Genomic DNA, 15,938 nt, shown 5'->3' with positions numbered 1-15,938 from the left:
CGTTATGGGCGCAAAATGGAGGCCACAATTGGTGGATCATGGCTGAACGCAGCTACACTGTAGCAGTTCGGCGACATGATGCGTCAATTCACGCATTTCACTCTTCAGACAAACATTCTCCGCTAATTATAATTTACTCACAATATTTTTCAGCACTGTTGAGCACAGAGTGCTCGTCACTGTAGAATTGTTTCTCCATTTTATTTCACACCAGCACAACAATGTACTTCCACCTCCAACCAACAACAACCATAAAATGACCAGAGAATCAACCACCGTCACGAATGACTGCACACTTAAAGGTAGGATTAATTAAAGGAAAACGTAGGAATAAAACATTTTATGGTTACCCTAATAAGTTGATAATTATTAACAGAAACAACATATTTTTATTCATTCAGTATCCAACTTTTACAAAATGATATTTAAAATGAAAATTCCTAATCAACCTATCTACAATGTTGTGCAATGTTTCTTTCATACATGGTTGGCGCCGAGCTGCCAGTTTTATTGCAAACCAATAGGGTTAAAATAATGCCGCTCAAGTTTCTTGCTCAGGAGAACACAAGCGACCAAGATGGGATTAGAACCCGCAACCTTGTGACTGCAGGTTGGTTTCGATAACCAGTAAGCAATCTTGGTGGCTGAATAATTTCCTGAACTTTTTTTCTCCGTCAAAAGCGACCAGGATTTTTCTTGTGGTGTTTGGTGTAGCTGCAGCGCGTTTAGCCACTATCCATAATGGAGCCCTCCACTATTTTCAGTTCCATAACGTTGTAACGTTGTGCAGCTATTTCCGTGTGGGTAATTTAGTCGCTGTGTTTTCTTTTACCAAGCGAAAAAAGACTCAACTCAAATTACAACTTGTTTTGTTTCTGAAGAATAGAATCTCGTCTAGAAAACTCCCCATAGTCGTATTTACATACTGGTGATGCTTTGTTACAAGGCACAACCACGGGATAAGCCCGGGTCAAATATCGGTGAGTTTACGTTTGTCTGTAAGTTCGCCCATGGTATGTTTGGCCAAGCGCTTGTCCGGTGGAAAGTTGAGACAATTCAACCGATTTATCGCGCCACCTAGTGGAAGCTAAATCTCAAACATAATCCACAAGATGTCGCTATATACCACACAGACAAACCTACTTTTTCGCGACGCATTTGACAAGACAACAAACTGTTACGCCCAACTATGGAAAGCAAACGCGTTTAATAAAAATATTTGAAATGTTGTGATTTGATTCAGCAGTGTGTAGGGAATGGTGGGAGTCGATCTCAGGTGTTGCAGGGAACACTTCAAAATATTATCGTGTGTTTCACACCAATAGACAAGTTTGTGAAAATACTTTTACAACAATCCTATTTGCATCATCAATATTTTAAATACGTCAATCACATAAAAATCCCTGATTCAAAATTAGTTTAAATGCTGCCTATATAGCAAACAGTTGTTGGTGGATTGTAGCAAAATGTTTGTGGATTGGCACAGATCTGTGGAGTGTTAGTTGAAAAGCACTGGGATATGAGAGTTCATATAGTAACAGGTTTTCAATTGACACATGCACAAATAATCACACACCATAATTTACAATAGTATACTAAAGTTAAAATGGCAAAAAGGGCTAACAGATATCGTTTATAGTACAGATCAAAAATAAAGTGGAAAAAATTTAATACAAAAGTAATTGGGATGAAAACAGTTGATTTCACTCGACGACAAACTGATGCATAGTGACTTAATAAAAAAACAAAAAGTTTAATAAAACAAAAATTGACACTATAGCTTCAAAATTATGTAATGATCCTATTCACAGATCAAACATATCATATGATTCAGTGTTAAACTAATTGGGAAGAAAATGTTTGGTAGAAAAACAATCGCCATAGAAAAATCAGGTGAAAAATATTAAATGAACTTTTCATCGCATTTCTTGAAGCCATTCTTTCATCAAATCAAATACAAAGTTTAGGATGAAGAGCTACACAACAAAACACAAACAACAACAGCAAAGTAGGAAATACATGTTGGAAGCAATAAAAATAAAAAGATGGATAAGTTCATGTTTTTTCCTACTTACGTTACAAAAAAGTGAAATTTTGCAGCAGTAAAAATATTCAGCGAACAAAATAATTTAGGAAATGTACAAAAATAATTGGCATGTGATGTTGAACAAAATGCAAATAAAATTGTGCATTGTTGAAACCATGGCAACAATGTTTGGACCCACAAAAACTTTCGACAATAAAGTTTTGCTGATAATAATAAAAAAAAGTAAATTTTTTGGAGAAATATAACAATGACAAATAATTTTATAATAGGCCAAATATTTTGATAAGCAGCAATTAGTTTCCTAGTAATTGAAAGTTTCTCCATGACACAGCAAATAATTTGCATTGTTGTATTTGCAGGATTCTTGCAGCTGAATTACCACCATATAAGTTTCTCTACTTTTGACTCCAGGATTTTCAAATCATCTGCATCAATGCAACTCTTCAGCTGATAATCAAGTCTAAGCATTTTCATCTACAAAACAAAGTACATGATGAAAACAAAACTGAATACATTCCTTACTTGTGTTGTGTTAGTGGCATCGGGGTAAGTAGGAGATAATTAAGAGCATTAGGTAGCAACCAATCAGTAATGTCTGTGTAGATTTTTAATGTGTACAAAAGTCAAGAATAGTGAGGATTAACCAAATAGTACAGTCTGTTAAATTTAATAGAAAAATATTTTCTAATGCTCATTTTGCCAATATAGTAACCTTTATTGGATCATTGCTGTGTTTATTAGGTTTTGCTTATTCTATTCTACACATCATAAATGCTTTTGTGCCATATCAATGACTCTGAACCAGTGGTTGCCATTCAATGAAGGCAATAAACATATTTCAAAGAAAAATGTAGTACTGTTGAAGTAACTTGGCCAAAAAAGTTGCAGTGGCCCAAATTAACCATAGTACAATAAAATTTTGAAACACATATACTTTAATGTTTAGAGCACACAAGCATATTAGAAAGTCATATATGGAACCTGACCCACAGGTTAGCGACCCCTGCCATGAAACAGGAAATTTAAACAATTCGAGAAGCACAGCTCTATTTAATGAAAATAGGAAAATATGTTAAATTCAAATTATATATTTAACATGTTAAGCATTTAGATTCTTGTGAACATTTAAAATTCCAACTGAATAAACCAAAACTTTAACACAACCAGCCCTAGGCATACAATAGGGATGGGCAATTCAGGGAATACCACTTTACTCAAACAAGAAAACAAACACTTGTGCGTTGACATGTAAATGTAGCAATACATTTAGAAGACAATTTAAATCAACATTTTCAGTCCGAGGGGCAGGCATAGAGTGAACATTTAAAGTGGTTGTGGACTATTAATTGCAACAAACACAGCAAACTGTGTTAATCCATTTTTAAGTGTGTCTTTAAATTTGTTGAACTTCATACAGAAACAACTTACTGGTGTTTGTAGTGTTGACAATCCATCAACCAATGCTGCTCCTCCAGTGGATGTGATTCCACATTTATGCAAGTTAAGTATCTTCGCTTGATGTAAACATTTGGAAAGCTTCTTTGCCCCATCATCACCAAAATTGTTATATGTCAAGTTCAAGTATTGCATCTAAAATGCAAATTTAACATACATGTTACACACATACTGCACATACAAGAAAATTTAACTTTTATACACACATACTAAACCACTGATAATGCCTAATAATTTGTAAATGCAATTTCACATATACTAACAAAAGTTGAACAGAATAACAACTAATAAAAAAACTGTTTTCAAGGACTCTGGCTCTTGCTAAAAATTATAGAGTTTATGTATTTTATATTTGCAAGTGTTGACATAAATATATCTGCTGCACAGAATGTGGAGAAGTACGAAATAAAATTTTTGTTGGTGAAATAAGTTACAACACAGGTTAATATAATTTTTTGAATAAATGTTCAATACTGCAAATTATTCAACTGTCATCTCACCGGTTCTTGGAGTGACAGCAAACCTGAAGTGATATGAGAAACTCCATCGGATGTTATTCCACAACCATGATCAGCATATCTGCCACTACCCAAACCAAGTGACTTGACATTGCTCAAACATTTTGACATTGCTGCAGCACCAAGGTCACCGATTGGGTTGTTACCCAGGTCAAGTTTATCCATCTAAAAAGTAGAAAAAGAAAAAAGGAAATGCACAACTGTTCAATTAATTAAGTTTGCACTGGAATTGTTTTACTATGCCTTTCTTTATTTTGTCACAATTTAACCTGACATTACAGTTGATAGAAAGTTGTATATTTTACTGTAACAAGGAAACTTATATTTTCTGAAACACACACAAAACAACAAATATTTTATAGCAACTTACTTTAGCAGTTAAATGAAACCAGGTAATTTATTTTTAAAAGTCTTTTAGGAACTTACTGGTGTCTGTAACTTTGATAATCCACCAGCCAATGCATCTGTACCAGTGGAAGTGATGTCACAATCACACAAATCAAGTTCCTCCACCAGATGCAAACATTTTGCAAGTTCCTGGGCCCCATTATCACCAAACTTGTTCCCCAACAAATCCAAGCAGGGAATCTAAGCAGGAACAACTAGTTTGGTCTTTTTGCAAAAACAAACCACAGAATCCTAATACAGTTTAAAACTAAAATGTGAACAGTTATTTAAACTCAGAAATCTTTAATTTTAACTTTAATTTTATCACACAATCAAGCAATACTAAAGTTAATTAAAAACATTTCAGCAAAATTATCATCAACAATAATAGTGACAAACCTTAGTTTGAGAGTTTAGGATGTTTTGAGTGATGCCTGGCATTCCTTTACATGTGATTCCACAACCACGCATTTCAAGCTTCTTCATTTTGTGGATTGACTTGGTAATTGCACAAGCTCCAATGTCACCCAATTCATTATGAGTGATATTCAATCTAACCTAAACAATAATGTACATTTCACACAACAACAATAATGTGAAGTTACCAGCTATGCAACATGGAATTGTTGATGCCCAAACACTAATCACAATAAAAAATATTGTTTGAAATCATTGTTTCTCTATTAACAAGTATTTTGTCACAATGGATATGACAATGACAATAGAAAAGTGACAAACAAATTCACAGTTACCATGGAATGTGTAGTTTCCATCTCAAGATGTTCACCCAACTTAACAGCACCAACTGATGTCATGTCAATGCCTCTCATATCAAGTTCAGCTACTTTGCCCACCCCACTGCTTAGTATGCTCACACCTTCATCTCCAAATCGTATGCCACTCAAGTGTAACTGCTTCATCTGTGAAACATAAAACATTTAGTCAGTAGTAAATAAAAATCAGTGTAATCTGCTAATTATTTGTAGCTTTATCCTTTAGCATATATTAGAAAAACCTTAAATTGTTAAAATCACAAAAAATGTTTAAATGCATATTGTACAATTAGGTGACAAAACAAGAAATGGAGTTTCAGTGTTAAGTTGTTACAGTGCTCGATGTCTGGCCAAATGTGATTGAAAATCTTTTCATCTATGTTAATATTATTAGGTGTAGCAAACCTGATGTGGGTGATCAATTTGCATAAGTCTATCTGTAATGCTTTTGGCCAAGTTCCACACATTCTGTAAAAAAAATATGTTTTTATATTGGTGTATTTCCAACCATAAGGTTTTGCAGGAGTTTCTTGGTTCTGTGTTATAGTGTAGTGCTTTTGTAATATTATGCATCATTTTTTATGTTCACAATCAAAATTCATACAATACAAAATATATTCAGTGTATGATAATATAGTCAAAATTTGACAACAACTTTATCAAAAACGAAATTTAAACCTTTCTGCCCCTGTCTGTTGATTCACAAAGGGAACCAAATGGCCAAATATGAAATCTCTCCACATGAGGAAGGAAGCTTCCAGCAAACAGCAGTTGTTCATCAGGACAATGGAGTAAGATGAATTCATCAATCTGAAACAGATGAAAAAGTTTTATTTAACAAAGCAAAAGCTAATAAATGAGTAATTAACCTGATACAACTGATATTAATTAACTAAAAGTGCAACCACAACATTACAAATATTGTTTGAAACAAGTGACACCAAACTGTGGGAATTCCCCTTAACTGCAAATGTTTTTAGAAAAAAAAATTAACGTTTCATTCAAACTCAACATTTTTTTCTCACTGCAATCATAGGGTAATGTTAATGCATCATCTAAAAACTATATTTGCAGTTTGGTGAATATCAATTATTGAACTTACTTTCTTCAAGCTTAAAAAAGTATAACGTTACAAAAATTAATTTCAGGTTTCACCTTTTTTGTTTCAAGAGTTATGAGTGTAACTGTAACAAATATATAAAAACAGGAACTGAATAGGGTTTTAAAAATTAAGTCTCAATTGTAGCTTCACCAACACAAAGCATATGGCCTCGGTGGGACAAACAAACTAATACTGAACATGTTGACAATATCTAGTTATCATACTAACTTTAACTCTGTGTTCTTGCACAAATTTTCCAAAACTCTGCAAAGCATTTCCAACAAATGACAGCTCAACATTTTTCAAAGTCAGAGTGGTATCGTTCAGTTTGTAAAGTGAAGCCATGTTTGTGATATCAGATGAAAATACAGAACCCACTATGTTAGCAACAGTTGGTAGAAGTTTGGTCACAGGTAAGCTAATATCATCACTGCCAAGTTCATTCAAACATGCAAAAAGGTGAAACCACTGTTGCATGTCATGTTCTTCATTACTTTCCCTCACACTCACTAACAATTTCTTTGCTTTGGATTCAGCAAGTAAACCAAGAAACTTTTTATTTTCTTCTAATTCATCAACTTGTGCTGCAGGAGAAAGTCGTCCAGCTTTTATAAACACACTACCATTGCAAATGCCGAAACAAAACTTTACAACATTTTCTAAATCTCCAGACTCAAAAGCATTTTCAAGAAAAGATTTAAACCCATTTAGAGGCATAAACAAAACAAGTCTGAGTGCAACCAACAACTCTTGCCAGGAGCGATGAACAAAGTAGCTAACTTTGTCTTGTTGCAAAATCTGAATTGCAAGACCCTCATCTGAATCTACAGCTGCATTGACAAATGCTTGTTGTGTAGCCAATGGAATCTTAAACTTCTTTAAGTCCTCATCTGAAAACAGAGACTTATTTTTTTGCCACCCATCAAATGCCAAGTCACAAAGCTTCTTAACCACATCCATGCCTTTTTCAAATGAGCAATGCTTTGAACGAATGTATCTGTTCAACATTGCAATGTAAACACCTGTGAGTGTGATATTACCCAAAGTTCCTCCACCTCCCAACAGAAAGTTGAGGGCCATAAGCATGTTGACAGGTACTACACAGCATTCCAACAAAGCTGGGTTGTCTTGTAGGATTTTCCAAACTCTGTCAAACTGTTCACCACATAAACACCTAGCAAGTTTTTGCTGTTCACTTGGTGCTAAACCCAAAATTTCCAAAACAAATTTTGGTCTGTATTCTGGAAACGCATCAATAAACTGAGTGATTCTTGATGTTACCAGCTTGTAAGCATTCTTCAGTAGTTTGCAATTCAGAATATTGAATAATACTGCCATTGGTTCGGTCTTTTCAAATGGTAAAACATCTGGATATGAATGTAAGTTTTCAGTTTTGGCTTCATCCAGACCATCAATGAATACTACTGTGTTGGGATCCTGCAAGATGAAATTAATCAGCTCCTTTTTCTCTGCTTCCTGTATTGAAAGATTTCCCTCTGCAATCAGGGATGCGAAAAGTAATTCAAACAAATCTGTTTTTCGCTCCAAGTTGATGGAGCCTACTGCTATGTAAAATACAAGGGATGCATTGGAAAGAATTTTTTTGTCCAAAATTTTTTTAATAATGACTTTTGTCAATGTGCTCTTTCCCACTCCAACTGCACCAACAACACCAATTGATTTTTTATCTTTTTCAATGTCCCCTGCTTCAATCTTTGCTCTTTCAAAAATGTTTTCAACTGTGATATCACCTTTCAGTTCATTTCCTTCATCTACCACTCTAGCCAATTTTTCTCGTTCTTTTTCAGAATCGTTGTCTTTCCGTCCCGTGTATTTTACAAGCACAAGATCAACTGGTTCCACTGCTCTTCCATATTCTCTACCACATTTTTCATCTACTACTGTCTTCAGATGCTGTCGCAATTTTTCTGCTGTGGTGTCAACTATATAAAATACACAAACTTTAATGTCAAGCATCAAAAGTTGGTCAGCAAAGCAGTTTTATAATGCAAGACTTTATTTAGTAGGCCTATCGGATTGCTCTATTAGCACTATTAATCAGTGGTCTTCAACCTATGGGTCATGAAGTGGGGTCGCCTAAACTTTTCCTGGGGTCGCTATAAATTTAACTTATTGGCGTTTAAATTTATTACCAAAACATGATACGTTTTGTCCCAGTTCGCAACCTTTGCTCATATTTTGCAGTACAGGTTAGTATCGCGTGTCACAAACTAATCATTGTGAGGCAATAGTCAATATAAAAGTTGTTCAACTTATTGTTACACGATAGAACCCTATGATTGACATTTTGTGTTCAAAATAATACAACCGGTACAAGAAAAATACATAAACTTGATTTCTGCAAACTGGTGAGCTTTAATGCGAATTAGATCGGGCAAATTGAACGAAACTCATGGGTTCTAACATTTGAGCGTAATAATACACACAGAGTGCTGATATTTCAAGTCTTCTTGAAAATCAAGCAGGCATGTTTACATGAAAATAGTTTCAGTTTCAGCATTACTTCAAACATTCTGCTCCCTTCCGGAAAAATGGGGTCACATGAAAATGCTGATTCAGTTTTCGTTTAAATTGGGGTCGCGTTAAAAAAAAAGTTGAAGACCACTGCTATAAATGACTCTTAATATTAACAATGATTTATATTTATGCCTGTTTGCAGCACTAAAGTTGCATGAATATTGTTTTTGGAAAAACATAAATGTTTCCTATTATAAGCAGGCAAATCACGTGCATGGATTTTGTATCATGAAATGTGGTGTTATTGAGCTGTTAAATTTGTTGACTGCCAAAGGGGTAAGTGCATTTGAACCAAACAATAAGTTTGGAAATAAATAATAAAGATCTCACCTTGCAATGTTTGCAAGCAACAAGTTTTCTACCAACCTAATTTATTGACTTTATTTCCCTTGACAGAATCTACAGAACTTTCAGAATCTGAATCTTCAGTTTCTGTTTTGCGACGTTTCATGTCTGGTGAACCATCAACAGATGGAAATGGATCTGCATGAAAAAATAACAAGCGTAACAAATGAGAACATAAGAAATGCTTTTGGAAAAAAGGACAAGATTTTGTTTAGGAACTTCGTAGATTGGAAGAGTTTACTTAAATCATCTGAAACCAAACTTGCAAGTCATGCAAATGACATTATCAAACATTAGTAGTTAGCACATTAACAGCAAAATTCCTTTCATTGTAACATTATAAACCTGTTTCTCCAGTTGAGCTTCCTGCTTCTGATGTTGGAGCAAATGTTTCAGGAATCTCAAGATGGAGCTTCTTCAGTTTTATAATGGGTTTCTCAATATTCTCTGAAAACCAAACATAAACTAGAAAGATCACAGTACGCCAGGCCCATTGAAGGCGCTATACCGAATCAGCCGGTCACCAAGCATTCACCACCATATGGCAAGGCATAGGCTAGAAAAATCTAGCCTGCGGTGGGATTCGAACCCACGACAGGAGTCTTTCCGGGACTCGCGCTCTACCAACTGAGCTACACAGGCTCTGTGGAGAATCCGCCGAAAGTCGAATCACAAGCACCGTTACCTGCCTCGTATGCTGCACATGTCAGCTTCGTAGTAGGGGATCGCCAGATTGACCAGGAACATAAATTCATAACTGGGATCAGCCCTGAAGCGTCTATGCTGACCAGCGATCACGGCACACTCATATATAAATCACAGTACGCCGGGCCCATTGAAGGCGCTATACCGAATCAGCCTGTCACCAAGCATTCACCACCATATGGCAAGGCATAGGCTAGAAAAATCTAGCCTGCGGTGGGATTCGAACCCACGACAGGAGTCTTTCCGGGACTCGCGCTCTACCAACTGAGCTACACAGGCCCTGTGGAGAATCCGCCGAAAGTCGAATCACAAGCACCGTTGCCTGCCTCGTATGCTGCACATGTCAGCTTCGTAGTAGGGGATCGCCAGATTGACCAGTATCAGTTAAGATGAACATAAATTCATAACTGGGATCAGCCCTGAACTGTGATTTATATATGAGTGTGCCGTGATCGCTGGTCAGCATAGACGCTTCAGGGCTGATGGGGAAGAAGTTGATTTATGGTAAAAATTAAACTTCTATGATATTTTTCCCCATATTTTTACACTTGATAAGTATTTTGCAATGTACATTAGGTCAGGCTTATTAGCTGTTTCCATATTACTTCAGAGGGGCCTAAAACCTCTTCTGCAAGTATAACTATGCTTATCATTTGCATTGATTAAATATATATAATAGTGTTTTTCTATGTATTGCCAGGTCATATATACTACATCATATTTACTGATGTATCACATATACCATTTAATATATTCAAACTATTTAAACTTTTAACAAAGGTTAAAAATTTTTTTCCTTAATAGCCCTTTGTTTGTTGAATTATGATTTTTAATCCACACATAGCGTTCTGTGGCACTGTTAAGTTTCTACATACCAACAATACGATTGCTTAGCTGGGCTTTTTATGTCCAAAACCTGTTCTGAGTTTTTATCAACGCTTTCAGTTTGAGAAGTCATGTTACACAGGTGTAACAAATTGTGCTGCATTGTCGCTCTGCATTTTGAAACATGAATAAGTTGACTACATTAACGTTTACAGCGCAATATCACTATCATCGTAACATCTTAATTCCAACCAGTGAGAAAATGGTCAAGTGACTGCAGTCATGCGTGAAGCAGAGGCATTTTTACCATGCGCCACTCTTGTCAATCACTCCCATTGCATCAGCTGTGCACTGAGCGAGCACAAATTTGACAAAAGAGAGCACATAATAACATATTTAGGGCTGTAAGTGTAATTACTAAGCCGATTGCACTGAAATTTTTAACAGCCAAGGAGCACCCTATCCACAGCTGTTTAAAATTTCAGCAGGTTAAGTCTTGTATGTCTGACCTCATTAACATGTGAACAAACAAACACACATTTGGAGGTAAAGGGGTGAAAATGGATATATACAACTTCAAGTTAAACTAGAAGGGTGGCTTAGCACATATTGCCCTTGCATATAAACTTTTACCTATTTTGAAACATAAATATATTTCCTATACTTATTTTGTATTGGGTCTTATATTAGCCATCGTCTTTTGTAACTTTAGTGGTTTCTGCAGGCAAAAACTCATGGGTCCCCACACATGCAAAGTTGACAATAATGCAATTCAAGAGATAACCATGAGAAAGTTGGGTGTTGTAAAGTAAAACAAAGTGATTGGCACTGGGCTTAAATTATAATACTATGTAGAATACAAACTATAAAATTAGATTCACCCCAAATATGGTTTGAAGTATGTCCTATTTAACGTTTTGAAAAACTGACCCATTTTAGGGGGCTAGTAGAGCAACTAATTGGGTTCGACACACAAACTCAAAAATATATAAAAACCACAATGACTCAATCAGTAGTACTGCAAAATTTCAGCCCAATCCACCAATGTTTAAAATTTCGACTACTAGAGGTGTTTTTAGCAACAATCGATAATGTTTCTGACGTCATAGGGCTGTTAACAAGCCCCCAACTGCCATGGCACAAAAACGACCACCAAGCAACCCACCAATGAGCAACATACAACTGGTTGCCCTTGTAACACTATTGCTCCAAAGAAATCTTTCGTTTGTGGTGCCCAGTAACATACAAATACGTTTTACACTTTAGGGGCTTGTGGGGTAAATGTTAGGACTACAGGCTTAAACACAACAATCAACACCTACAAATGACATACTAAACAAGAAATCCAAATTTTAGCCAATTCTGACAATGTTTAAAAACTCACCCATTTTAGGGGGCTAGTGAGGTAAATACTGGGGTTATAAACAAAATCAAAGTGGGATGCACATCTACATGAATATATCTACCATCTGTGTAAATTTCAGCCAAATCCATCAAACATTTGATGGAAAAACGAGTCGGACAAACTTTGGGAAGAAAAAAAAGGAAGAAAAAAAAAAAGAAAAAACAAACAAACAATTCAAGTAAAATCAATATTTGTCCCCTTCAGGGAAGGGGACCCATAATACTGATGATGTATTGCGATAAAAGTTTGATATGTTTAAACCTACGACATTTTGAACTAGAAGGGTGGCTTAGCACATATTGCCCTTGCATATACACCATAACCTATTTTAAAACATTGATATATTTCCTATGCTTATTTTATATTGGGTCCCATACCATCCACTATCTTTTATAACCTTAGTTGTTTCTGCAAGCAGAAACTCATGGGTCCCACACATGCAAAGTTGTAGATAATGCATTTCAAGAGATAACCATGTGAAAGTTTGGTGTTGTAAGGTAAAACGCAGTGATCGGCACTGGGCTTAAATAATAATACTATGTAAAAACATAACATTTGAGTATGTTTAATAAACTTTGCAAATTTCATAAAATTAGAGTGTTTTTTAAAAGTTCATTTATTTAAGGGGGCTAGTTGAGTAAATGTTGGGGCTAAAGGTAAATACATCAACTGAAACCTGCAAATAGCATAGCCCACATACTACCCAAATTTTATCCAATCCCGACACTGTTCAAAAAAACTGACCCATTTTAGGGGACTAGTGGGGTAACTAATGGGGTCATACACACAAACTAAAAAAACATGAAACCTCAATGACGTAATTAATAATACTGCAAAATTTCAGCCCAATCCGCCAATGTTTAAAATTTTGACCACTAGAGGTGTTTTGAGCAACAACTGTTAATGTTTCTGATGTCATAGGGCTGTTAACAACCCCCTAACTAATGTTCACCAAGCAATCCACAAAGTCATAAAAGAGTAACATCCAACTGCTTGCCCTTGTAACAATATTGAGCAACAGAAATCTTTCGTTTGTGGTGCTCAGTAACATACAAATTAGTTTTACACTTTAGGGCAGGGGTGTCCAACACGTGGCATGCGTGCCAAAAGTGGCACGCAGAGCATTTGAAAATGGCACGCGAGCTTTTGCGCATTCAGAGGTAAACATTAGTATTTATACACAATTAAATTTGTTTCTATTGATTTTTCTTGGCCTTTATTCTAACTTCTGTAAAGATTACCAGTGGTAAAGTAACACAACCCACTAATTGAATTGTTCGTTTTTTGACAAAATTTAAAGCCTCCTTGCCACAGGCGTAGAGTTTCAAAAAATGCCAGGGGTGCGACTTTTGATCAACAGCGTCAATATCTATACCATGTGCAGTATACATGTACCCATACGATATGTCAGCCGTATGCGACTATATACCAATACCCTTTCTGTGTTTTAGCCTGTAGTTTCTGTCACTGATATTGTAAATAGTCACTTGACACATTTCTTTGTGTGGTTGGGAGGTTTGCTGTGCGTCTAATAACGTATGCATAAGCAGAAAGGACGATTTGCCGAATCAGTCATTGATAAAAGTAAAACTAATTAAAGTTTCAAATATAGCTGACCGTGTATTGTTGACGCCTAAACATAGGTCTTCTTGAATCAATATTGTGCGTTTGCAGTGCCTTACAAACGGACATTAAACACGGCTTAGGAATCGTTGATGCAAACCTACATAACACAATTTAAAAGCGGCTATAAGCCCCTTGCAGTGTTTAATGTTGGCCCATGGAATTTATTAACAACAAAATATAATTATTTTTATTTCAGAAAGATATTGCGCACATAATACTAAAACGTTAGTGAACGTGCCATTTATGTTGCGTTTCAACCGATGTCTGTTCAATTATAATTACGTGACTACAAACGCATTTGTGTTTAGTTGGAAATACATTTTACAACCGACGTATAAGTTTTTGACGTTACACAAAGTAGGACTACAGTGCCCCTTGCAAACTATTTGTATCTTGTGTCGCATAAACAAAACAAAATATTTCTGGAGTATAATAAACAAGTTTAGCCTACCCCCACTTGACGACATTTTTTTTCTAACTATTTAATAGGGTTCTACATATTGGCCAAATATTCAGATTGAGCCCGTGCCGTTAAGACGTTTAATACATGGTTTGGAAAAAGTACCAAAGGTGGCACGCGAGTATGTTTTGAAACCAAAATTGGCACGGCAGTGTGTTTGAGTTGGACACCCCTGCTTTAGGGGCTTGTGGGGTAAATGATGGGGCTACATGGTTGAACACACCAATCAACACCTATAAATGGCATACTCTACAAGAAATCCAAATTTCAGCCAATTCTGACACTGTTTAAAAACTCACCCATTTTAGGGGGCTATTGGGGTAAATACTGGGGTTATCAACAAAAACAAAGTGGGAAGCACATCTACATAACTACATCTACCATCTGTGTAAATTTCATCCAAATCCATCAAGGATTTGATGGAAAAACGAGTTTGACAAACTTCGGAAGAAAACTAGAAGGGTGGCTTAGCACATATTGCCCTTGCACATACAGTATGCTCTATTTTAAAACATAAATATTTTTCCTATGCTTATTTTGTATTGGGTCCCATATTAGCCATCGTCTTTTATAACCTTGGTTGTTTCTGCAGGCAAAAACTCATGGGTCCCCACACATGCAAAGTAGAAAATAATGCAATTCAATATATGAGTAAGTTTGGTATGTGAAGACAAACACAGTGATTGGTATTGTGCATATCTAAATATGCTATATGGAGTAAAAACTATTTAAATTAAAAAACTCATTTTAAGGGGCTAGTAGGATAACTAATTGAGGTTCCACACACACAAACTTAAAAGTAGGAAACCACAATGACTCAATCAATAGTACTGCAATATTTCAGTCCAATCTGCCAATGTTTAAAATTTCAACCACTAGAGGTGTTTAAGCAACAACCGTTAATGTTTCCGACGTCAAAGGGCTGTTAACAACCCCCGAACTGAAATGGCGCAATAACGATAATTGGCATACTTTACAAGCTATCTAAATTTTAGCCAATTCTGACATTGTTTACAAACTCACCCCTTTTAGGGGGCTAGCAGGGTAAATACTTATATTTTTACGAACAAACAAAGTAGGATGCGCATCTACACAACTACATCTACCATCTGTGTAAATTTCAGCCAAATTCATCAAAAATTTGATAGGAAAACGAGTCGGACAAACTTCGGAGGAAAATACCTATTTTAGGGGGCTAGCGGGTAAATACTGGGGTTATCAACAAAAACAAAGTGGGATGCACATCTACATAACTACATCTACCATCTGTGTAAATTTCAGCCAAATTCGATGGAAAAACAAGTCGGACAAACTTCGGGTAAAAAATACCCATTTTAGGGGAATAGCGGGGTAAATACTGGAATTATCAACAAAAACAAAGTGGGATGCACATCTACACAACTACATCTACCATCTGTGTAAATTTCAGCCGATCCATCAAAAATTTGATAGGAAAACGAGTCGGACAAACTTCGGGGGAAAATACCTATTTTAGGGGGCTAGCGGGTAAATGCTGGGGTTATCAACAAAAACAAAGTGGGATGCACATCTACATAACTACATCTACCATCTGTGTAAATTTCAGCCAAATTCATTAAACATTTGATGGAAAAACAAGTCGGACAAACTTCGGGTAAAAAATACCCATTTTAGGGGGCTAGCGGGGTAAATACTGGGGTTATCAACAAAAACAAAGTGGGATGCACATTTACATAACTACATCTACCATATGTGTAAATTTCATCCAAATCC

At 35.8% G+C, this 15,938-nt stretch overlaps 1 protein-coding gene and 2 non-coding genes across 3 annotated transcripts; all 3 read right to left on the bottom strand.

Annotated features, from left to right (window-relative positions):
- Positions 1–1,530: 1,530 nt before the first annotated feature.
- On the bottom strand, positions 1,531–9,814 carry LOC145214864 (NACHT, LRR and PYD domains-containing protein 3-like). Its single transcript, XM_080083472.1, has 11 exons — positions 9,511–9,814; positions 9,187–9,303; positions 6,511–8,225; positions 5,859–5,990; positions 5,586–5,648; positions 5,160–5,327; positions 4,807–4,965; positions 4,447–4,608; positions 4,003–4,185; positions 3,476–3,637; positions 1,531–2,521 (listed from the first exon to the last, which is right to left on the bottom strand). Exons 2-11 carry the CDS (start codon positions 9,269–9,271, stop codon positions 2,423–2,425), a joined length of 2,928 nt encoding a protein of 975 aa, XP_079939598.1. The 5' UTR covers positions 9,272–9,303; positions 9,511–9,814; the 3' UTR covers positions 1,531–2,422.
- On the bottom strand, positions 9,734–9,807 carry Trnas-gga (transfer RNA serine (anticodon GGA)). The gene has a single exon. It is a non-coding gene; the product is annotated as a tRNA-Ser (tRNA).
- Positions 9,815–10,075: 261 nt separating the features above from the next.
- On the bottom strand, positions 10,076–10,149 carry Trnas-gga (transfer RNA serine (anticodon GGA)). The gene has a single exon. It is a non-coding gene; the product is annotated as a tRNA-Ser (tRNA).
- Between the last annotated feature and the right edge of the window lie 5,789 nt (positions 10,150–15,938).

The sequence above is a fragment of the Phallusia mammillata genome, chromosome 2 (assembly GCF_965637545.1).
Source record: "Phallusia mammillata chromosome 2, kaPhaMamm4.hap1.1, whole genome shotgun sequence".
Taxonomy (NCBI): domain Eukaryota; kingdom Metazoa; phylum Chordata; class Ascidiacea; order Phlebobranchia; family Ascidiidae; genus Phallusia; species Phallusia mammillata.
The sequence above is the reverse complement of the archived record's forward strand: the minus strand, read 5'-3'. Positions and strand labels throughout refer to the sequence as shown.